Here is a 23,566-nt window from a genome sequence, read left to right as displayed (position 1 = left end):
ATAGGAGGCATTACTTTCGGAGCAGCCCTCGTAGTTTTGTTCTCGCTACGCACAGCTTTGTTTTTATTTTCATTTCAGTTTCTCTAAGTTTCCTTACCAGCTTAGTCCAAACTGCATGAACACTGCGAACGACGGCACTTTGGAATCAGGTGCTGCAGAGTTTACAGCCATCTGCCCACCTGTCCTTTCTGTCGGCGCCCGCTGTTCGCAGCTCCAGAGCCTAATTCAACCAAACGCGCTGCCCGGTTGCTCAGACGCCGCTGGAAGAACACAGGGCCTATTTACAAGTACGCCGCTTAACGACGGGCCCAGGAGCGGGAGGAGAAAGCAGCCCTCCTGCGCACCACGAGCGCGGCTCCCGCCCCGCATCCCTGCCGTTCTTTGCTCCCAGCCCTCGGCAGCGGCCTCGGGGCGCCGAGCGGGGCTTTGTTGGCGGCCGCCGTGTTGCTAGGGGATGGCCGCGGGCGCCCAACCCCGACACTGGCAGTCAGCTCCAGCAACGCCCGCGGTGGCGCGGACCCGGCGGCTCCTTCTGCGGCCCGCGAGCCGAGCGTCGTGTGGGGCGCCTCAGCAACGCGGCCTTCGCTACGGCGGCCGCGCCTGCAGCACCCGCGGCGGCCGGCGGGGGGGGCCGGAGCCGCGCCGGGCGGTCAGGCTGAGCCGGGCGGAGAGCGGGGCTGTGGGTGCGCGGCCTCGTGCTCGGCTCCGCGGGACGCGACTGACGGTGTGAACGCTGCTTGGGTGTAGGAGCTTGCAGAGCGCTCCTGCGAACAGGCTGTGAGGAGTAAGAAAGTGAACATTTGTATTCTGGCTTCCCTGGAGAAGGTCGTGCGTTTTTCAAATATTATTAAGCCCTTTCGGCTGTTCATCCTCTGCTGTAAGAGCCACAGCAACAGCCTTACAATTTATTTAATGAAATATGTCCACGAGACGGGAGATCACAGGGCTGCAGGAGTTAAATTACAGCGCCTGCCTAACCCGGGGCGCTGGGGAATACTGGATGTTCCTCCTGTCCGTACCCGGATGGGGTCACCGCGCACCGTGGCGGCCTCGTGGCCGAGATCTGCGGGACCACGAGGGCTCGGCTAAACTGCGCGCACCCAAGTTCCTCAACAGCAGCTGCCTAACAGCACTCAAGTTCCTCAACGTACACAGCTGCCTAAAATGAGTAGATCTGCTGTGACTGCAGGAGAACATCATATTGTTGGTTTTTTTTCCAACTAAACCCACACGAGCGGTGCCTCCACAGCTCTCCCCCGCCCCAGGGCAGTGCTGCGGAGCGAAGCCACGTGCCCGCCGGGCCGGGCTGGGGCCGCTCCCCGTCGAAAGCGAAGCAGCAGCAGAGGCGTCGGAGCCGCGTGGCGGCGTTGAGCTCCGAAGCGCGCAGGTGCGCAGCGGAAGCACGGCGCGGAGGGACCGAGGCGGCAGCGCCCGAGGCCGAGCGGCACTCCGCAGCCCCGCGCCGTCTCGCCTCCTCCCGCCCTTGCGGCCGTCCCATTGGTCCGCGTCGGCCGCTCGGCGGCGCCCATTGGCCGCGGGCGCCGTCCGTCACGGCGCGGCCGCGGCCCGGCTCTAATTGCCGGCGCGAGGGCGCGCCCTGCCACAGGTAGCGCGGCAGCCGAAGCGGGGCTGGCGGGGCGCGACGGGGCGGGCTGAGCCGAGCGGCGGTGGTGCGCTGCGTGCGTTCCGGAGCTGGAGCGGTAACCGCCGAGGGCTCCGTGCCGCTGCTCCCCCACGAGAGGGTCGCCCCGCGGGCGGCCGGTCCGCTTCCTACGGCGCGGCTCGCTGATCCCGGCGGTCCCGTGCCCGGGCGGCCCCACTCGGCGGCGGGCGGCGGCCTGGTGCCGGCTCGGGGGGAGGCGGAGCGGCGCCGGTCCGGCCCCTCGGGCCGGAGGGCGATGGGCCGCGCGGGGTCGCCGCTGTAGGCGGCAGCTGCCGGGCAGCGGGGCCATGGGCTCGGCGCCTTTGTCTGCCGAGTGAGCCGCCCCGCCGCCGCGCCGCCCGCCCTGCCCCGGCGACATGGACGTGACCATCTCCGAGCTGCTGGAGCTCTTCCTGCAGAGCCCCCTGGTGACCTGGGTGAGTGCCGCGGGATCCCCGGCTCGGGGCGGGGGGAGCCGGGCCCCCACCTGCCGCGGGGTTGGGGGACGCTCCAGCGCCCGCACCGAGCCTCCGCCCTTCTTTCCCCGGCAGGTGAAAACCTTCGGAGCGCTGGGGGGTGGCGGCGAGGACAAGCTCGGCATGTACATGGAGCTGGCGGACGGCGTCCTGCTCAACAGGATCATGCTGCAGATGTGAGTGGGGCGGGGGGTCCCTGCGGGCTGGGAGCAGCCCTTCGGCGGCTGGGAACTCCCGAACACAAAGAAAGACTCGAACCGATCCGGTTTTATAGTCTGCTCGGACGCGTTGTGGTTCGGTGCCTTTCTAAAAACAGTTAGCTCTTTCTTGGCCGTTCGTGTGCTTCAGGGGAGGCGTGTTGCATTATAAATAAGGAAATGAAAGTACTTTAGCGAGTGAAGCTTTGCTGGAACGGTTGCATCTGAAACGTGTCTTCGTGCTGCTGAGGGCTCTGTGTTCCGTGTGTATTTTGGCAGAAGGAAAGCTTTTGGTAACGTTTATTTCAGGCAGTGCTACAGAGACAGGGCCTGAGGAAAGTTAGGAGTGTGTTCAAAGAGCAAGGTGGAAAACAACTTCTATCGTTGGAGTGAATTGCTACTAAAACTTACACGTTTTAAACTGTGTCCTTTCTTGCCGCTCATGTGCTGTGGGCAGACCCTGTCTGGTTTTATATCATCTCTGTGATTCCTTTCAAGTGTGCCCAAACGCACCCACTAAAGGGCTCACAGGGAGAAGCGTCTGCCTGGCCTGCAGGGAAGGAGGTATTCAGAAGCTCCCAGTTCTGGTGCTGTGCTCTGTTCAGAGTGGAATCGGCTGAAGTCCGACCACTGGTTGGTGAAGCTGGGCCAAGCTCGAATGCTTGTGGGATTATCATCTTTAAAAGTAATTATCTTTCGAAAATAAGTTGGAAATAAAAGAAACAAACAACCCCCAGCAGTCTGAGAACCCATCTGCTCCAGCTGGCAGCTCTGTTATCTGTGATAACACTGATACCATTGCAGTGGTAACCCAGGCTGTATTTTGGCTTCATGTTTGCTAGCAATGGAAATCCTGCACTGGAACTTCATTGGAAGATGAAGGTTTGTGGCTCAGATGAGAGTCTAGATCAGCCATCCTACTTGGGGGTAGTGCAGTAGTGGCATAAAACAGTACAGTGTTGGTTGTAAAGAGAAAACGTTGGAAATGGCATCTTCTAAAGAATAATTACACTTCTAAAAGAGCTGTCTGTGGAAATTACAGCCTCAAGTATGAGAGTTCAAATCGAGGCTTGTACCTTCTCCAAAACGTGGGGGACACAATTTTGTTCTATGACCGTTGTGTTTGGCACGGAGATAACCACCCAAACTCTCGAGGAGCTGTGGCAATTGTGAGTTGGCTGCAGATTTAACTAACGATTATCACAGTTATCTATTGCATGAAAGAATTAATTATTTCAAAACAATGAAAATGAACTTAATGCTCAGCCACTCCCAGTTCTGGTTACTGAATAGGCTGAAGTTATGTGGCTGCTGAATGACTGTAACATTCTTGAGTGAGTGATATATTTGAGAAGTACTTTATCAGTTGTTGTATACAATAAAGGAGCTTAAGTATTTTGTAATTGGCTATTGAAATATATATAAGGAGAGGTAAAATTGTTCAGGTCTGTGGAGCAACTTAATGTTGCTGTGGGGACAGGGAGAAAACAGTGAGATCCCATTGAAATAAGGAGCTCAAGTGTATAGGCTGACAGCACAGTTTGGCATTTTGTTGGATGTAGTATGTTGGTGAGAAATACCCTGGCATGTTTACTTGCCATAAACAGTCAAGAAAATAATTTTTTTTTTCCAAAAACCATCTCTGCCAGCAGCGTCACAGGCAGTGTTCCTGGGGGAAGCCCAAGCAGCGTGCAGTAGGGAATTGTCCCATTATTCACAATAGTTCTCCCTTTTTATGCAGCCTTGGCAGCATTTCTGATGGTGGCTAAGGAGCTTGAAACTAAGACGTTTGTACCAAGAGCCTGGAGCTGTTTGACTGAGGAAAGATCACGATTGTGTTTATGTATCCTGACCGAGTGAGGTGCCATCTGTGACCTTCACTTTTTCAGACTTAACCTTTAGAAATTGCAGTGCAATTACCACTTGCCTATAAATTGAGAATGCCTTTCAAGGGGTGTTTCTGCTTCACAGCTTTCAGAATAGAAAAATAAATGTCTCTTAAAAATGCCTGCTCTCATCAGTTCTGCAAGCTTTGGGCCTTAAGGATGATTTTGGTGCTTGGATTGAGATTTCTTCCCACGGAAATGTTATTAATGAGAGCCTTTGGTGACATCTGATGGAACTCGGTGTGCTGTGAGTAAACCTTACCTGAAAGCACACATGCACAGAGTACAGGGAAGTAAAGAGAAGGATTCCTGTTGTGGATAGCTGTCGTCTTGCATGTGTTAGTTCACTTTTTAGATTTTCAGATTTAATTCTCTGTTTGCCTCCTTATTAGAGAACAACTTACGTAGATGTATGTGTGACTTGACATCCAGACACCAGTGTGTTGCAGCACTTTGCTGCAGAGCAACAGATTTGTTTTGATGACGGTTCTAAAAGCAGAATTACTAATTTCTTTATTAAAACTAAAATGCTTCTATCCTGCAGCCAGTTGGTGTTGAAGTCTAGCGTGTAACTGGAAAGTCTGGTGTCTCTACAGAAATCCAGATAGACCTGTTGAGGTGAGACTGCTGAGTGAAGGGAAGGCTGCAGCTCTTTGAGGTGCCCAGTGGGCTGCACTGCTTTTAGCACTATTTGGTTTCGGTTGTAGCAGATTGGGTTTTGTCCAGATTCTCTCTATCAGCTCGAACAGGCAAAAATCCCAGATCCTCAACTGGATTTGTATTAGCGAGATGGTCACATCACCAGAGAGATGGGGGACTTCTGATGTGTCTCCTGCCTGTCAGGACCCCACTGCTGCCTGGAATGGGTGACAGTGGGGCAGTGCCTTCCCCCGTCCTCCTCCGACTGTTGGGTTTTGCTGTACTGCTTTTTTAGCCCCTGAAGGAGCGAGACCCCTTTTGAAAAGGTTATCTAGGATTGCTTAGTTCTGAGTTGTGGTGCTTCAGCAGATAACTCCAACAGAAGAGACGCACGACAGCATTTGGTTTTCCACTTATATCTTAGACTTTTTTTTTAAGGTTATTTTTGTGTTGTTTTTGAATGGTTTCCTTTTCCTGTGCATACCCCAACATGCTCATGCATGGAGGACGCATTAAATGTTGCACATCTGCAGTAGTGAATTAACAGGCTTTATTGAAAATGCTTATGTTAATCTTCAGAGTACAACCGTTGTGTCCTGAGCTGCTATGTTTCTGGCAGATAGATGTCGATTAAATGAACTTCTGTGTGGACAAATCTAAACTTTTTTTAGACAGTTGCATATTACTCTCTGCTATGAGAGAAGCGCATGGCACGGCATATACTGCTCTCACTATTATACTGCAGTTGTGTGACACCAGGAGTGTAAGCAAGTATTTACACCTCCTATTAAAAGTTTTATCTGGAAACAGTGCAGAAGTTCATACGTGCAGGCGCATCAGTGCTTTCATACTGATTGGTCCTAATCCTTCTGACTGACGGTAGACTCTGCTTTTCTGCTAAAGCATTCAGGAAGCGGAAGTGTTTCAGGAGTACATCTGATTAAATCATTTGCGTTAAGGCCTCTAAGTTCACAGTAATGGATTTCTAAATTTCAGCAGCTGCCCCAGTATATGGTACTGTCAGCCTGTCATCTTAAATTTGGACCTCGTGATGGGAACAGCCCAACTGCTGTGCTGCTGCTGTGGTTTGCAGCAAGCAACATGCAGAGTGGGAGACTAAAGGTACACATCCGTTTAACAAAATCACAGTTCAAAGTGTGCTTTCTACCATTTTTTTTTCAGATAATTTAGAAACCCACGTAGCAGATTCATCCCTCTGTAAGTAAGAGGAGGAAGTTGAGTGATGGGAGAACTGGGCTAACCTTAGGCTAGTGCACTCTGTGCCTCCCCACGGAGAGAGGTGCATGTGTTGTTGAGGCCGTGGATGCTTGGATGCTGGGTGTGCCTGGGCTGCTGATCTGTTCTGATGTTAATGAGCCTTGGGCCCGGTTTGAGGGCTTCTTCCTTATTTATCTGGATTATTTGTCTGGAATTGCTCAAATAGGATTGTCTTTTTGAATTTTAGAAGCAAAATGATTTTTTCCCTTGTTTTCTTGTTTTGATTTCATTAATTGATGGCTTAAGGGGGTGAATGTTCAGGTAGTGCTGCTCCACGTGCCTTGAGCTCATGGTTTGCCTACCTTGCCCTTGGTTCCCTCTTCACCTCTGTTAAAAGCCTGAAGAAGGCATACGGGTTGAAGGACTTACAATGCTTGTGTGTGCAGTGAGGCCCAACACTTCTTGGTAGCTTGGCATGTTTTTTCTCTTGTCTGTGGAAAGCTGCCCTCAGTCAGGCTGCCTCTGTCCTATTTACAGAATGCCTTTGATACTGGGAGTAGTAGGTGGTTTTTAACGAGTAGGGAGACGGTGCTTCTCTTTGTGGGTAAGAGAGAGACCAAACATCACCTATGGAGAAAAAGTAACCCTACAGAAAAAGACTCGTCACTGAGGTTGCTGTCAGGGATTTTCCTGATGCATTCAGGCATCGATTCTTTCTCTTTCTCTGGTTACCAATTTTAAAAAATAACCCTCTTCAATTTTCAGTGTGATCCTGGGAGTTTCTCCCAGTAAAACTCACGGAAATGTCACCAACCAGCCAAGTGCTTCAGTATGCAGAGCGCAGTACCGACAGCTCTGTGTGCTTTAAGGTAGAAGCTTCTTTCAGCACAGAATTTACCTCTTACTGTGTGATTTTTAGGCAGATAATTTTCTTCCCGTAGTGCTGCTGGTATGCTGTGGGGCTGGAGTTGTGGCTGGGGTGGCCAAGCAGAAGTCTGACTGTGCAGCATCTGAGGAGCGGAAGGAAGATGGGGGGATGTGGAGGGTGGGGCAGCGTTTTAGATAGAAGGAACGGGTTTCAGGGCTGAGGAAGCTTCTGGGGAAGAGAAAGCATACCTTAAGGGGGTGTTGAGCTGTGGAAACAGCTAGAGAGGAAACTCAGCATTAATGACTTTGTGCTACCTCTGATTCGTGTATGAAGCTGTGTTAGTGTGAAACTGTAAGGCTTTCTTTTTTGAACAGGTTAATGTGTGGGGGGAAAAAAATACCAACAACATAGTACTTTTTCCCCCATTGTTAAGTATGGCAGCTGCTGCCAGACAGCTGAGGCTCTCTTCCTGCTGTCGGTGACAGCAAGAGCTTGTACGTGGGATTGGAGAACTTCAGCTTGGCCTTCTCCTTGGCCAGCTTCTCTCTACTGAAAGCCACCCTCCCCCTTTAGATTCCTAGTTTGCCTAAAAAGGCTAAGCATCCAGCTTCTTGGAGGATAAAACCGAGCAGATGTTGACGATTGAGTAATCTGAGTACAAGCCATTTACATTTCCACTGCTTGCTGTGTTGCTGAAGACCCACTACTGGCAAACAATGTGCGTGTGTGGCTTCCACGTTGTGCTGTCTGAGCATCAGGGAAAGGAAGTCGTTCGCGCTTCGGGTGCTGAACAGCAGAAACTGTTCAGCGTGGAAATCCTCATTAAAGATTCTACTCCAAAAGCTTGATAAGATCGCTTCTTTGTTCTTTGTAATGTGTCACAGTACTGATCGCTACCCGAAAACCTTTACTAGTGTGAGGGCTGGGAAGAGTCCTGCTGGTTTGCATCAGGGCAATTTGGGTTGTTGCTGCATCAGTTTGTTTGAACCCTGGCACCTCAGTGCTGTCCCTGATGTTATCTGCTGCCAAGGCAGTCGTCTTTCCACGTCTGGAGGGGTGCTTTGGGATGATTGTGCATTCACCAAAAAAAAAAAAAAATAAATAAAAATATAGCATAGTTATGTAAACTTTAGCAGATAAGTTTTAAAAATAAATATTGGGTGAGTTTTTCTCTTACTTCCTAGTTAACACCAGAGTTCAATATTTGGCCCTTTAAGAGCTGTGAATGGCTTAATTAACAGCCAGAGCAGGGAGGGCTCTGGGAGGCAGGTGTTGGAATTGTGTAGGCGTTTGCTGATAAGAGCTTTTATTATAAGGGAAATGCTGGGCTTTGATCTATGATATTGGTAGACAAAGGTTTTTAGGTTTTCTTGCCAAGATGTTATGATACACACAGAATGTGAAGGTACATATTCATATTAATCATTAGCAGCTTTTGTATTTTTTTTTTAATGGGAGAAATTGCTTCAGATATCAATTTGATTTCCTTTCATTAAAATCAGACAGAAGCTTTAGACGTTTTTCCCTGACTTCTCCACAAAGATTTTTTTCCTCCATCATAAAGTATATGCCTACTTGTCTTAATATTTCATTAAAATATGAAGTCTCAGTAGAACTAGAATTGTTAATTGTGAGACCCAGGGTATATTGTCTTGAGGGAGATCACACGGCATGTGCGGGATGACCGGGAGATCAGGCCTAGCCAGCATGGGTTCATGAAGGGCAGGTCCTGTTTGACCAAACTGATCTCCTTCTGTGATCTAGTGACCCATCTGGTGGATGAGGGAAAGGCTGTTGATGTGCTCTACCTAGACTTCAGCAAAGCCTTTGACACTGTCTCCCACAGTATTCCCCTGCAGAAGCTGGCAGCCTGAGGCTTGGATGGGTACACTCTTGGCTGGGTAAGGAGCTGGCTGGAGGGCCCGGCTCAGAGAGTGATGGTGAATAGAGTTAAGTCCAGCTGGCGACCGGTCATGAGTGGTGTTCCCCAGGGGTCGGTGCTGGGGCCTGTCCTCTTCAATATCTTTATTGATGACCTGGATGAGGGCATCAAGTGCACCCTCAGTAAATTCGCAGATGACACCAAATTGGCTGGAAATGTGGATCTGCCTGGGGGTAGCGAGGCCATACAGAGGGATCTGGACAGGCTGGAGAGCTGGGCTGAAGCCAGCGGGATGAGGTTCAACAAGACCAAATGCTGGATCCTGCACTTCGGCCACAACAACCCCAGGCGGCAGGCTTGGGGCGGTGTGGCTGGAGGACTGCATAGAGGAAATGGACCTGGGGGTACTGATTGATGCTCGGCTGAACATGAGCCGACAGTGTGCCCAGGTGGCCAAGAAGGCCAGTGGCATCCTGGCTTGCATCAGAAACAGTGTTGCCAGCAGGAGCAGAGAGGTGATTGTTCCCCTGTACTCAGCACCAGTGAGGCCACACCTCGAGTGCTGTGTCCAGTTTTGGGCCCCTCACTGCAAGAAAGACATTGAGGCCCTGGAACGTGTTCAAAGGAGGGCAACAAAGCTGGTGAGGGGTCTGGAACACAGGCCATATGAGGAGAGGCTGAAGGAGCTGGGAATGTTCAGCCTGGAGAAGAGGAGGCTCAGGGGAGACCTCATTGCTCTCTATAACTTCCTGAAGGGAGGTTGTAGTGAGCTGGGAGTCGGCCTCTTCTCTCGTGTCAGTAGTGATAGGACCAGAGGGAATGGTTTCAAGCTACGGCAGGGGAGATTCAAACTGGACATTAGGAAGTATTACTTTTCAGAAAGGATGGTCAAGCACTGGAATGGACTGACCAAGGAAGTTGGTGGTGGAGTCATTGACCCTGGGGGTGTTCAAGGAAAGACTGGATGTTGTGTTGAGGCACGTGGTTTAGTGGGAGCTATTGGTAATAGGTGAACGGTTGGACTGGATGATCTTTTAGGTCTTTTCCAACCTTGGTGATTCTATGATTCTATATGAGAGGGAGGGATAATCTAGCCATATCTGGTAGTTGGATGCAGCAAAAGTTCAGTGCTCCCTTTTTCCTTTGCTTCCTTAGTGTGTGTAACACATCAGAGTTTTGCAGTTTGCACAGTGATCAAGCGTCAACACTTCTTTAGACTTGAAGTCCTAAAGCCGAGCTGTAATAGTCTTCTCTAGGCTTGCCTTTGTTTGAGTGAGGTAAGACTCATATAAACAAAGACTGCTTTGGTCCAATTTGCACAAACTACGTATGGTCTGTTCCTCAGGGAAATAAAAAATAAGGAGGGAAAGTGCCCAGAATTGCTGTGTGGATTAACCTAAGTGGCATGCAAGATCTCTTGTAACTAAGATCTCTTAGTTACGCATAAGTGCAAAGCTTATTGTATCATGAATTAATGTATATGTATCACACATAGTTGTGTCAATTAATTTAATGAGCAGATATTTTAAGGTTCTTCCTAATGGTGCATTATTTAGATGTTAAGTTTTAACATCAAGGAAACACACAATTAATTTTATTTTTCCTCTGTTCATAGAGACCCTCGGCCAACCAACCAACGTGTTAACAAGCATGTAAATAATGATGTCTATCTTCGGGTTCAAAACCTGACCATCTTAGTCAGAAACATTAAGACTTACTATCAGGTAAGATCTGCTCTTTGCTCGTTGATCTGTGGTGACTGCTCTACTGATTCAGTTAATGCAGCAGCTGGTGGAAACTACAGGAAATGGAGAGGAAATGGTGTCCGTATGAAAGTACTTCCAACCATGCTTTCCTTATGGAATAATAATACCTTCTCTACTGTTGTGGCTCTCTGTGTTTTGAAGGGAGACTTACTGACAATGGAATAATGCTTTTGGATGTGAGACTTCCTTAAAACAAGTAACCTTCTCTTAATGGGATTGCCACCAAATTTGCTTGTGAAATACTCTTGTTTGCTAGAAATGAAAACCACAGGCTTATATAATATTAACAAGGAGAAACAAATTTTTTCTTGTATTGAAAACAGGCTTCCAACACTGTGTAACTTTTTTAGGTGTTAAGCAAACTGTTAGATCTGGCCACTTTCTATTCTAACAGACTTAAATGCAGAAATGACTGCAGCTTCTCAGAAATGGTACTCTTCTCAGGTAACATCCTTGAACTGACCGTCAGTGTTCCTCTATTAAGATAGTGACAGCTGAATGCTTTTGCAGACTTAAATACATGTTGGGTTCTGCTGAAAAGCCCTTGGAGTGAATTCAGTTACTCTAAATAGATTTTCAGTATGCACACTGTTGTGTATATTTAGGCTAGCTGAGAGAAGTAACTGTTCTGCTGTTTCCTTTTGTAAGTGTTTTTTGCCAGATTTGAACGTTACGTAGCATAAACCAGTCTGAAAACACTAAAAACTACTGAAATACTCCTGTAAATGTCTCACTCGTTTAATGGACAAAACAACTAAACTGTGAATGTCTTAATCCTGGATACTTCATTTTTTTGTACATACAGGAGAGAGGCTGTCTTGTTTTTGTACTCAAAATACAGAGAAGTATTACAACTGCAGTTAACTTAACTGCTCTATAATACTAGTGCCTTTTGCTGGCATTGTCTTCCAGAGCTGTTTGCTCTGTTCCACGTTTAATGCCACCAATTCTTTGTTCTGGATTTGCATGGAGGAGTCATCCATATGACTTCAGGCTTCCCTACGCAAGTTATAGCTGCATTAGGAAAATTGAGGGTGTAACTTAAGGTTTGAAATGTGGGAGGGCGTCATGTGTGTCTGAAAACAGCTGACCCTTGTCTCTGTGGTTGAGAATGGGAGAAGCTGATACAATGTGGTATCATTCCTAAGATTTGTGATTTGTAGGGGGAGATTCCATTTGGTCGTAACTGGAGGCTGAAGTAGTTTCTTGGCTATCCACTGTACAGTATAAGTGTGTATACAGAGTCTACAAGGAAAGTGAACTGTATTTAAGGACAGTGTAAAGGACTAGTCTCTCGCTACCCTTCCCAATCCTTGCAATATTTAGTCTTGAGAGTCTGATTCTTCAAGTGTTGGAATTAAAGCTTTTTCTTCAAGCAAACTGCTTGTCTTGATAATCTAATCTTTTTTAATAGTATGCAAAGAGAAAACAGATTTGGTGGGAGGGGGTGGGAAAGGGAAGTGATTCAGAATCATGTGCTGTGTTCTTTGATGTCTTATTGACCTAGCTATTGAGCTGTGTAATCATAATCCAATAAAGCTAGAAACCACTGAAGAAGGTGAAAACACGTAATTTTTAATAGAAAACAGTAGTCTGGGCTCTCAGGAGACAGTAATGGTGTTCCACTTGTAGCCCAGAAAACATCAAGTACAGTGAATCTTGCTGCTTGAAGACTGTATTTATAATGCATGTAAACAGTAGTCATGAGAATTGATCATTCTTTGCATTTGGTCCTGAAAGTGTGTGATTACAGCATATCATAACTTTTTTGTGTGATGGCAGCATAATACAAGAAACTTATTTGTCCTTGTCACAGTTGTATCTTCAAGAGAGATCCAAGATCTGAGTTTCCTTTTCTTTTGATGCTGTGTGGAAAGAGTTAAAGCTGTCTGTGCTTTACTGAGGGCGGATTGTAGCATCGTACATGTATTCATGTTAGATACTTGGAGGTTTTTGTTTTACAGTCTGAGCTAACTAGTTCATTTTAGCTAGAGCTTTTTTAACATTCAGTTTAACTGTTTAATGGGGATGGTGTGGAATATACACTGGTGAGTCCAAAAGTAATGTGTCCTATTTGTTTCCATGGAAACCACAACAGATAAAAAGAGCACAAAAATGCTATTTGATAGAGCAAATTCTGAGCTACGAAAGGCTATTTTTCAACATAGTCACCACTGTGAGCTCTTGTGTTTTTTTTTTTTCCAGCAATGGACAAGAGCCTGCATGCTATGTTTGTAAAAAAAATCTGCATGGCTGTCTGGAATGTGGCTTGCCTTTCATGTTGCTGCTGCCGAAATGCAGCACTCAGTGCTCACATCCACACGTTCATGTCATACTGCATTCTGTCATGCGCCCCTCTGCTGCCATGTGTCACATGGCAACACGTAAGAAAATACTGGTGGGAAGGTTCAGCCTTGTTGCCCTACCATCAACATCCCCCTCTGACATTGTGGGTCAATGTAACAAAATAACAGGCATTACTTTTGGAGCAGCCATTGTGTAAGTATTGCTAGGTCTGCTGCTAATATTTATATTGATTTGTGGTTTTTCTTAAATAGCTTGAAGTTGTAGGTGCTGCTTGCAGCAATACTGATATGATAGTTGAAGTGAGGGTAGTGTCCTACTGACTGAACACACAGACTGGATTTTGGTTGCAGGCTGGCAGTGGGAGGGGAAAGTTCCTGACAAACAATAGGAACAGAATCTGCTGCTTCCTCAAGGGAAACAAAAGCTCTAAAAATATACCACTGGTCTTGACACTTCACATTCCCTTTCATGGATGGGCCCAAGTCAAGGTTATAGCTTAGTTAGTGAATTTGATAGGCTGAGTCTCCTCTTGCTTTATAGAGGAATGCTAGTAGGGATGATAGAATAATGGCCCCTCTGTGTGTTATGCAGGAACAGTCAAGGGTATGGCATGGATTTGTGTTACTGGAATCCATGTGTCTGAGAAAAGTGACTTAAAGACTACTAAAAATCTGATATTCAGAAACTAGGTGACCCTTCAGGTCACATAATGGCCACGAAGAAGCCTTTTTTCAGTTCAAATAATATCTTGTTTTCAGAAGTTTGCTAACTGAATTTTCTAACAACTTCTTGAAGAGCTACCTTCCCAACTTTCACCTTCGCAAAACCTGATTGTAGATGGCTGTGAATAAAAATGTTAAAGACTTAAAATGGGGGACAACTTTGGTTGTTGTGGTTATTTTATATATATTTTTAGTTGTATATTATTCATTACATAAGTAACTGGGCATGTAAGAGTGGTTACTTCTGGTAGCAGGCAGACATTTCTGCGTTCTGTGCTGTCTGAGCAGTTGTACCTCTGCAGGTCTGTTCTTGGGGTGAGGGCCTCTGCTTTGGAAACGAGGCAAATGACTCATTTTGCTGTGGGATTTCTTGAACATTCAAAGGAATCTGTCATTAGCTGCATTTAATAACTGTTTCAGCCCCAGTTTGCTGGAGGAATGGTGGGTCATAAAACTTCTGGAGTTGGTGCTATATCTTAACAAAGGCTGAGCAAGGCAGAATGCGTTTGTTGCTCATTCTATGACACAACGTCTCGTCTTGTTCAGACTGAGTTCATATGCTTGGCTGTCTTTAAACTGAAATTCAGAATGGCTTTGTATGATGTGGCTCGGTACAGTGAGAGTCAGCCACTGCCTAGTGGAGTGATGCAGTGAGGATGTTGATTAAAGGGATTGATAGAGAATGGAGAGAACTGAGGAAGGAATGCTTGCCCGCTTCTCAGTGGGGTTGGTGTTGTGCGTGCTTGTCCAAGGGTAAAATCTTCCCCATGTACTGAAGTTAACCTGTGTTCATGGGTCTGGCTGACCTCAAGCTGTGGTCTGCTGCCTTGTCATGCTGGCACAGTTGGGAATGTCAGTCTGCATGCCAGCAATGGGTAGCCCAGCATAACAGAGGTGAATTTATCTTGCTATTTCTGAACACTCTCTTCTCTTGGTAATATTTCTGTTGTGAGCTTTACTAAAAATCAGCCGCTAGTCCAATTAGCTTGAAAACAGTTCAGGTGCAAGAATCGGAAGACCTAACAATGTTTGACTTCACAGGAATAAACATGCTTGACCCAGGTTCATAAGGTTCATAGTGTGTTGTTATGGCCCTTAATTGCTCTGGCACCTTCTGTTTCTTTTCAGAGAGGCGATTAATCCCAGCTGTGGCAGCTGTCTTCACAGTGGCCTGCGACAGTACTTGTTTCTGGCAGTGTGTGTTGATAGGGTTTGTTTGTTTTTAAAACATTATAAGCTACAACAGCCTATGATTGTTTCCATCAGTGCAGGGGAGAAGTTAGAAAACGTGGCTTTGCCATGCTACAGAGAGTATGTAAATCCTGTAGATGCTGTCACTTGAGATGTCCGTGTCTGAAGAGCTGCTCAAATCTCTGCAGCGCTTGGAGAGCACTCTCAGACTGAGGGGTTTGGAAGGCCCTAAAGGCAGGCTGGTGGGGTAAGCTCATAGTAGCCTTGTGCATCCTCTGCTCCTGCCAGTTGTTGGATTCAGAAGTTTAAGGAGCTAACAGTTGCTTTGGTAGCAGCTTATTTAAAAACAAACAAAAACAACCCCCCAAAAATTAAATTAATGAAAGAATTTGTTTTGATGTCCGCTAGTTTCTTAACCTTCAAAAATCCCACTAACCATTCCAGCTGTATATACTGCATTCTTAAGCAAAAATTCCTACAACTTATGTAAAATTTTGAGGTTGTTGGAGAGAATTAAGAAAGAACATTATCATCCGTTGGCTAGTCCCAGCAGGCTGCTGTGGCCGCATTGGGAGAATGTGGATGAGCAGTGCTGTGGGAAGAAGTGCCATGGTGTGGTCACGGCCGTGTTTTGCCTGTAGTTCTTCAGCTGTGGCCACTGAATACTTTACAAATCGCCTCATGTTTCTAAAATAGATGGAAAAATGTCATCATTTAAAAAAAAAAAAAATCTATGTGAGCTCTAAAATGAGTTATGACTACGTGGCTTGTGCAGTTACAATAAAAAGCTCTCATTCCTTGTCCCATCTAAGTTCATGTAGCTGAGCTCAGGTAATGGTGAAGAAGGATGTCTTGAAAAGCAGGGCACCCTTCATGTTTCTCAATCTGCTTTTGCTTTTCTGTGCCAACATGGGGCAGACGAAGTACAAGCAGCAGGACTTCTTATCAATTAAGTGTCATATTGTGATGGTGAATTAAAAGGAGTTAGCTGCCTGTGAGATGGCTGTTTCTAAGAGGTCTGACACTGGGGCTGCAGTAGCGCTGAGGCTGGGTCTTCCATAGGAGAGAGACTTCTGTCTTCAAGCTGGGGCCAAAACTGGTTCTCCCTGTGGTTCGGCTGGGGTCTTGCAATGCCAGTGGCTTCCAGGTGGATAAACAATGCCTGCTTCTGTATTTGGAGCATTGAGTCAGTTTGGGAGCTCTTGGCTGGATTGTGGACACGAATTTGAACTTCAAGCTCCAGATTTGGGCACAGGTTGTGAACTGGCAACTGTATTTGAGCTATAAATAAAGTTCTGGAAGTAGAATGTCCTTTTCTGTGTGTTAAAATCTTTCCCTGCTAGGCCTGCTAATTCTAGTGGCGTAGGACTCCACTCCTTAGCAAAGTAAACACCAAAATGCTAGAAATACACTTAAAAGTACATTTTCTGAAGTAGAAAAGCATTTCTCTCTCTGAGGGGGGGAAATTCATATACAGTAGCCTACTGAGTGAGATGATAGAACTAAACTTATATTTTTGCTATTATTGCCTATTGGTATGTCAAAATACGGTATGTGTGGGTGGCTTCTTTTCTTTGATTCCTGTTCCCTAGAACTCTTAATTTAGCAACTTGGCAGTGGTGGGAGGAGCCTTTCATCATCTAGAGCTTTAAATTCCAAGATTATTAACAGTGTCAAGAGCAAGACATCAAAAGCTTCTACAGATAAGCTCTTTCTGATTCAGATGCTTGACTGATCTTATGCACTCGTGTGTGTGTGTTCTTTCCCTTTGCTGTGTGGTTGTATGAGCTGTATTCATAGAGGCTCCTGACCTGTTTCTGTGTTATGTCTGGGAGCTGTCTTATTGCACCTACCAAAGCTATACAACTTTTGTGACCCAATTTTGGCAGCTGCACATAGAAACACATTAATCAACTGCTGAGGCTCTTTTTTTAACAGCTGTACAGTAAATAAGTTAGTACTGACTTGCCTGTAACACTAAGATGCTATTGCAGAGATGCTCAGTGTCTCAATGAGGCTGTGGGCCTTACTCAGGAAATGCTGCTTTGTCATCAGTGTGACCTGGAGTGTGATGTTAGCAGTTTCATGTTTGTTTCTACCTCTCACTAAATTTCACTGGTTAGTTTGAATGTATCATAGGTAGAGTGGCTTTCTGTATGTATTTATTCAGTGCTTTGCTTTAAGAGGTCGTCTTGGTTCTGCGTTGACCAAAATATTTTTGGTTAGGCGTACTGTTCTGCAGCAGAGCGGTCATGATATGCGAAGGCTGTGCATGAGGCTGTCACTGTGAGGATGTGCTGCTGTCATGGCGATGGGTGCCAGTCAGTGAGATGCTGGCTATCGTGTGGTGTGGGCATTCTGGGGATGCTGAACTGGTGTTGGCCTCTGCTTAGTCTCTTGCCTGGGGACAGTGGTACTGCTCTTCTGCAAGCAGAACACCAGAACAATCAGAAAGATGATATCATCTAATGTATAGTATCATAGAATGGCTTGGGTTGAAAGGGATCCCAAGGATCGAGCTCCAAACACTTTGCTGCAGGCAAGGGCTACCAACCTCCAGATCTGATACTAGGCCAGAATCCCCAGGGTCCCATGCAACCTGGTTTTGAACATTTCCAGGGATGGAGCATCTGTCCTGCAGGCTTGTTAGTGGGCGCTTCAGTGAGAAAGAAGCTGAAACAGGTGACTGAAAACTACCAGCCAGGCAATCTGAGGCCTGTTTCCTGGAACTGGAATTTGGGAAAGGGCAGAACAGGCTGGCATGTGTCTGCGCAGCTTTGTTTTTGTTTTTTTTTCTAATAAGCTAGAGAGGCGTGAGTTCACAGTGTGAATAAATGAAGACCAGCCAAAAGAAGAGCAGCGCCCTAAAATAAAAATGTGTTTGTGCAGTGGTCAGAACAGCGGGGCCAGGGTTCACATGCAGGCTTTGGAGTGTTGCTGTTAATCAAAGGCTGTGTGTCAAAAATGCAAACGTGTTAGTGGAGGCTGGGTGAGGAAGGAGAGTGTGAATTACTGGCATAAGCTGCCTCTTGTCCTGCTCCCCACGGTTTTTATGCATCTTTGCAGGCTTGTAGGGAGGTTAAGATGACTATCAGCTAAGGGACTGAGGATTGCAGAGCCATAAGCACAGGGGCAGAGTTGAGCAGAGGCCATCTGTAAGAATTTTGCAGTAGAGTAGTTATTTGGTCCCATACAGCACTGTTTACAAGCCTCTGCCTAAATTCTGGGCAGATGTCCCATTTTGTGTTAGCTAAGGAGATAACTGAGTTCTTGCAGAGGCCTCTGGTTTCAGATGTGTTAGAAAATGGGCTGCATGCCACTTAGGGCTGGTAGTAAGTTTGAGATTCGTTTTTGCTTAAAAAAAAAAAAAAAAAAGGTAAGTGAAAATTCAAGATTACTTTGTTTTTGTTTCTGTAATGGATTGTCTTTTTTGTGAGAGAGAGAGACAAGAAATTGTACAAAAACGTGAAATGTGATTGCAGGCAAGTCCTCTAATTGCATGGCAGTTCCTTAAAAGAGTTCTAGTGTTTAATGGCAGCTTTCAAATGAAGGTGTTTTGGTTTTGTTTTGTTTTGTTTTTTTTGCACATTGTCTGAAAACTATTCTTTAATCCAGGGTGACTTTCCTTGAGATTCTCATGTACCAGCTTGTAGCATGCTGGATCGACTCCAATCTCACTCCCTCACAGTGCTGAGTCTGGATCTGGTGTGGAAAGTTGTTCCTGTCAATTTTGGAGAGTCTTTGACCCAGATGAGCAGAGGTCATCGCTGTGCGTCTTGTCTAGCAGACCTGGGTTTTGTGTTCAATAACTGTTGTTACAAGCTCATATTCCCACGCACTGCTTTCGGTAATGAGTTTTATTTATTTATTTTAGGTCTGTAAACAATACTTCCATGGTGTTTTAATCTGAGGCAGATGCTTGGGATATCTTCTAAAGCAGTGGTTATCAGCCTCTTTGAAGGAGTGATTGAGATCTCCCATTCATTTCTGGAACTGAAGCATCATATCCAAGTGCAGAGTTGTATTTGCTTTGGAAACAAAATGTGGGCTGCATCATAAAGATCTGCTGGAGCTTTATTCTGACCCCTAATACTTCTGGCAGTTGAGTGGTCTAGGGCGTAGGAGAAGGTGTGGAGTGGCTCCATCTGTCCTGCGGGGAGACTGCCTGGCTCCCAGGCAGGAACAGAACTGGCTGCAGGAGGCAGCTTTAGCCTGCTTGCTACCTTACTGAAGGCAAAGCTCAGAAAAGGGTGCCTTTTTTCTTTATAACAGTGTAAATTAAAGGTACTTGGTCATGAATGCACTGAAATCAAAATACTGTCACTGAGTGATGCATGCGTGCAACTTCCCTATGCAAGTTATGCTGTTTTCTTTTTTAAAATCCTTCCTTTGCAAACTCCCTAAGGAGCAGATAAAGCAGATTGTTTGCTCTGGTTTGTTGTGTTGTTTTTGGTTGTTTTTTTTTTAACAGCTCTTTAGGTGGGCTGTTTGAATGTAAGCTGTGTGAGAGCTGGTTCCTCTCTTGTTTCACATGATGATTAAGAGATGGAACTGAAGGAGACTTAAGCTTTTACATTCTACTGGGTTCTCACATGGCCACTGAAAGTGCCTAAATAAAAACCTGCTCAGCAGACCGAAAGTCCCTGTGGAGCTGTCACTGTCTGTCCTCTTTCATAGTTAGCATTATTAAAAGTCTCTAGATGTTTGTTGTTTTCTTTTTTAGACTCAGTGACATCGTTAGAGCCTGCTAGGTGATGGAAGAAGTGACGGGCATCTGCTCCTTGGGGACAGTGGGGGAAGAGTCCTGGTCTCTACAGAGAACAATCTTGTGTTAACTCCATTTAAGTACCTTGGGGTATTTAACATTAAAAAAATAAAAATAAAAAATTACATAGGTGATGATCTTCGTCCCCTTTAGTTACCTAGCATTAAAGAACTTACTGTAAGAAGGCCTGATTTATTTGCTTTAAGGTTTAGAAGAAAGATAAGTTCTCTGTGGCACCCTAGAGTTGTTATTATTACTTCTAAATGTGATCCCATATGTAGAAAATCCACTGGAAAGATATCTATAAAGGAATCCAACATCAATTTGCTATGCAGAAGTAGCTGTTTGTTTGGTGTGCAGTATGCTCAAGGAAAAGGGGAGTGTTGCACTGAGGTTAATGCTTGGTTTATTTTGGAGCAGCTGTGTTAACAGGAAAACTGAGTGGTGGGAGTCCCAGAGGAGGATAAACATTTGCCATCATATACTGGGAAGAGGTGAATTTAATTTTGATACTAAATACGGAGTTATGTATATTAGAAGGATAATTTCTCCAGATATAGATCAGTCAGTATTATACGTGTCTTTATTTCACTTCCTGAATATATTTTTCTTTCAAGAAGAGAGAAAAACAAGAACAATTGCTGTGTGGTTTTGTTGTTTTTTTTTTTTTTAATTTGAAAAAGTTGTGTCAATATTTCTTTCTGTCTTTGCTTGTAAGATTTGAGACAAATGCTTCTCTGAACAGCATGTGGATTGCTCTTAATAGTTGTACATGCAGAAAGTAGGAGCTGGTAGTGGAGGACCACAAAAGCTGCCATTATTAGAAGCCTTGCTTACACTTCAGTGCTCTGGCGCTTACCTCTGGCTCCTGGATTCCAGTCATGCAGAAGAAATGCAACTGGAGTGCTCCATTTTAATTCTCAAGCTTGAGTGAACTGCTCTGCATTTCTTCCAGTACATGTTTGCTTTGTAGCTTGAGCCAACATTTTGACTTGGGAAGGCGATTTTGAGCTCCTTTTTTTTTTTTTGCTTAGATCTTTCTCTTTGTAAATTGCTGGGTGTAAATGCTATGTAATGGAGGGATTCAGATTTCAAATCATTTGTCATTGCTTGAAGACTTCTCAGTAAGATGCAGCAGCACTTTGGCCTCATTTTGTAAACCTTCTCAGTTCACTTGTACTTTCTTTTCATGGTGTGGGACCTGATTATAGGCAGTACTGACTACGCAGTTTGAGATGCTTGGCTGGGTCGGTGGTTTTGCTCTGATACCCTTGGACGTTGTGAAATCAGAGCTGGCTGCCAGATCATGGCTTGTTTTGGCTCTTCTTCTTGACAGCATATCACAGCCCTTACCAGTATCAAGGGCTTCATCACACTTTATCAGTACTTGGAGACTTGCAATGTTTATAGCAACCATGTAAATGCCTGCAGAAGGTCCCATCCTGTCTTGGCTGTGGAGGCTTCTGCCCAGCCTACTTGTAAGAGATGTGCTCATCTGAGAGCTGAGCTGGCACAGTCAGCTGCTTCTGTGACATGCAAACTGAACTGCACAGAGCCTTTGTGGTGAGCTGTGTGCTCTGCCACTCTTTTATAAGGGGAAAATCTCGAAGTTCATTTGATTTGTTTATAAACAAGTAGAAATACATTTGTAACCAATGGCTTCATCTGGGGATTCTTTAACCCTTTTCATGTGTTACGGAAGCAAAAAGAAGTGGAAAACCTATGGTAGGATCTCTTTACTGGCAGTGCATGACAAATATCAGGCTAATAACTTTGAAATTCCTGCTTTATTGATAACGACTGTGTCTGACTTGCCTAAAGCACATAGCTTCCCAAACTTCAGATTCTTGAAGCACAAGCCTTCAGTCTGCTGCCAGGTTGTAAGATCTCTCCATTAGTTGGATATGGTGCCATTGTGGTGGGTGTCCAACACTTCCAAATCAGGGTGTGTGAGGTAAGGCGACGGGAAACTGGTCTTCAGGAGCAGTGGTCTCTTGCTGGGACAGTGTGCTGGGTCTGAACATGTTCTCAGATAAGGGCTTACACCCAGGCTGCCTCGAGACCAGGTGAGGTTTTTGCTGTCTGTGCTGGTGTCCTGCTGTTTTGCAGCACAAAAGGAAAGTCCCCTTGAATAGTCTTGCATTTAAAAGCTTTAGTTTCTACAGTGAATAGGACCACGCAGAGTGACAGAAACTTTCTTCCCCAGAAATGCGTTTGGAACAGCAGTCGTGGTCAGCTGATTCAGCCAGGCAGCTCCTCCATACACACAAGATATAATACGTTTCATAGCTTAGCATAATTTGTACTGTAGGTATCTGGCAGGCTAATGTAAGACAAACTCCTGCTTGCCTTAAGTTAGGGAAGGATGTGAAGGGTTTTTATACTTTGGTGCAAATATTAAAGCCTTAAAGAAGTTGCATGTTCATAAAAAGGTAGAATTTGGATCTTAAAGTGTTTGCAGAGATCTCCTCACTAAACATACAGTTGTGAGGATGGGGAGAGGGGGGAGGTTTTTGGGACAGTTTGAGCGCTCTGTTTGTTTAACTACCACCTACTCTGTGATATGGACCCTTTTGAGTTCTGCCTTTTTGGCACATGCTGCTGCTCTATCAGATACGATGAATTGAGCAAACTGGTTTCCTGGCACTTAAGAAGCCAAAGAAGTTTGTGGTTAACAGAACCAAGCTGACTAATGCAGTAGAGACCTAAAATCATCTGTTTGCAGAGATGAGCGTTTTTTGTTTTTTAATGTATTGTCTAAACAGTTATTAAACAAAAAATAACATTTTTTGAAAAAGAATTATCTTCCTGAAGAATGAAATGGGAGAGGGAAGAGTTTAACTGCTACCTCTCACCTTTTTAATGAGAAGTCATTAATTTTCCTTTGAGATTCAGAGCAAGTCTGTTCCAGTTCTCATCCCAAAGCATATGCTGTATGCCCTCAAGGGGGAAAGCAGTTAAGAATTACAAGGGGTATTATGTATGGTAGAAACAAGCAACCTGCTGAAGTAATAACCTGCTGTGTGCCCTTAAGTCTCTGTATGAATCAGGGCTTTAAAGTGGTGACTGAAATACGAGGAATATGTCATCTCAGAGATTAACAAGACAGCCTCACTTAGGAGATGAGAAACACATTTATTTTCTTCTTCTGTAATACTGATCTTCATGCAGGAAGTTTCAGACTGGAGTAAGTACTTAAACTGCCGTCTCAGTCCTTGAGATATAGCTCTTCTTCTGAGACAGAGCAGGATGTAGTTGAGCTGAGCATATTTGATTATGCTATAGTTCTGATAACAAAGTCTGATTTCCTGACTATTAACTGCCTGAAATTTCTGAGAGTTCTTCTGTTGTGGCACAGCGCAGTAACCAGTGTTGCTTTTTAAATAGCATAAACGACTGTTCTCTTCTCCCTCTTGAATGGACAGATAACAGTGGTGAACTGGCTTGCCTGATATTCAGCACTCTGTAGTACTGGAACATCTCCCGCTATAGAGTAGCGTCTAACTCTGGTCCCTGAATTTCCTATGGACTAGTTCAGGAACAACTTGGGAGCACATCGTTCGTGCCTGTCTGGGCCTTGGAATTCAAATGCTGTCTCTTCCACTAACCACTGGGCTGCCACCTTCACTTATTGTATGCATGTGAAGAGTAGTGCATCTGATGAAACAGAGGCATACACACATCAAAGTGTGTTTTAGCATTAGCTGCAGATTTATTTAGTGTTAATTAAAGAATCTGTAAGTATTAAGAGTACAGAATTTCAACTTTGGCTGCTAAATGTATTTCTTAAAGATAAATAAAACCATGAGGTGTCTGAAGAGAAACTAAAGAGCTTACACATCTAGTTCTGTGTAACTGAGACATCTTTAATCTGCACTAAGGAGTGGTGTGTTTCAAAGCATTGGAAACCACTTTGCATTGTGTGAATTCATAAAGAGGTGCTCATTAAAAATGCATTTTTAGTCACCACCTGTTACTTGCTTAATACGATGTGTGCTTTACTGCTC

General features: G+C 45.3%; 1 protein-coding gene across 2 annotated transcripts in view; it reads left to right on the top strand.

The window, feature by feature from the left end:
- Positions 1-1,549: 1,549 nt before the first annotated feature.
- CCDC88C (coiled-coil and HOOK domain protein 88C) overlaps positions 1,550-23,566 on the top strand; it is an 87,857-nt gene continuing 65,840 nt past the window's right edge. For both annotated transcript variants that reach the window (XM_085225510.1, XM_085225508.1), the window contains exons 1-3: positions 1,550-2,079; positions 2,194-2,294; positions 10,424-10,532. In XM_085225510.1, coding sequence (XP_085081636.1) covers positions 2,020-2,079; positions 2,194-2,294; positions 10,424-10,532 — 270 coding nt within the window. In that variant the 5' untranslated portion in view covers positions 1,550-2,019. The remainder of the gene's footprint in view (positions 2,080-2,193; positions 2,295-10,423; positions 10,533-23,566) is intronic.

Source organism: Meleagris gallopavo, chromosome 5, assembly GCF_905368555.1.
Source record: "Meleagris gallopavo chromosome 5, MGAL_WU_HG_1.1, whole genome shotgun sequence".
In the NCBI taxonomy this organism is placed as follows: Eukaryota; Metazoa; Chordata; class Aves; order Galliformes; family Phasianidae; genus Meleagris; species Meleagris gallopavo.
This window is presented reverse-complemented; position numbering and strand designations above follow the sequence as displayed.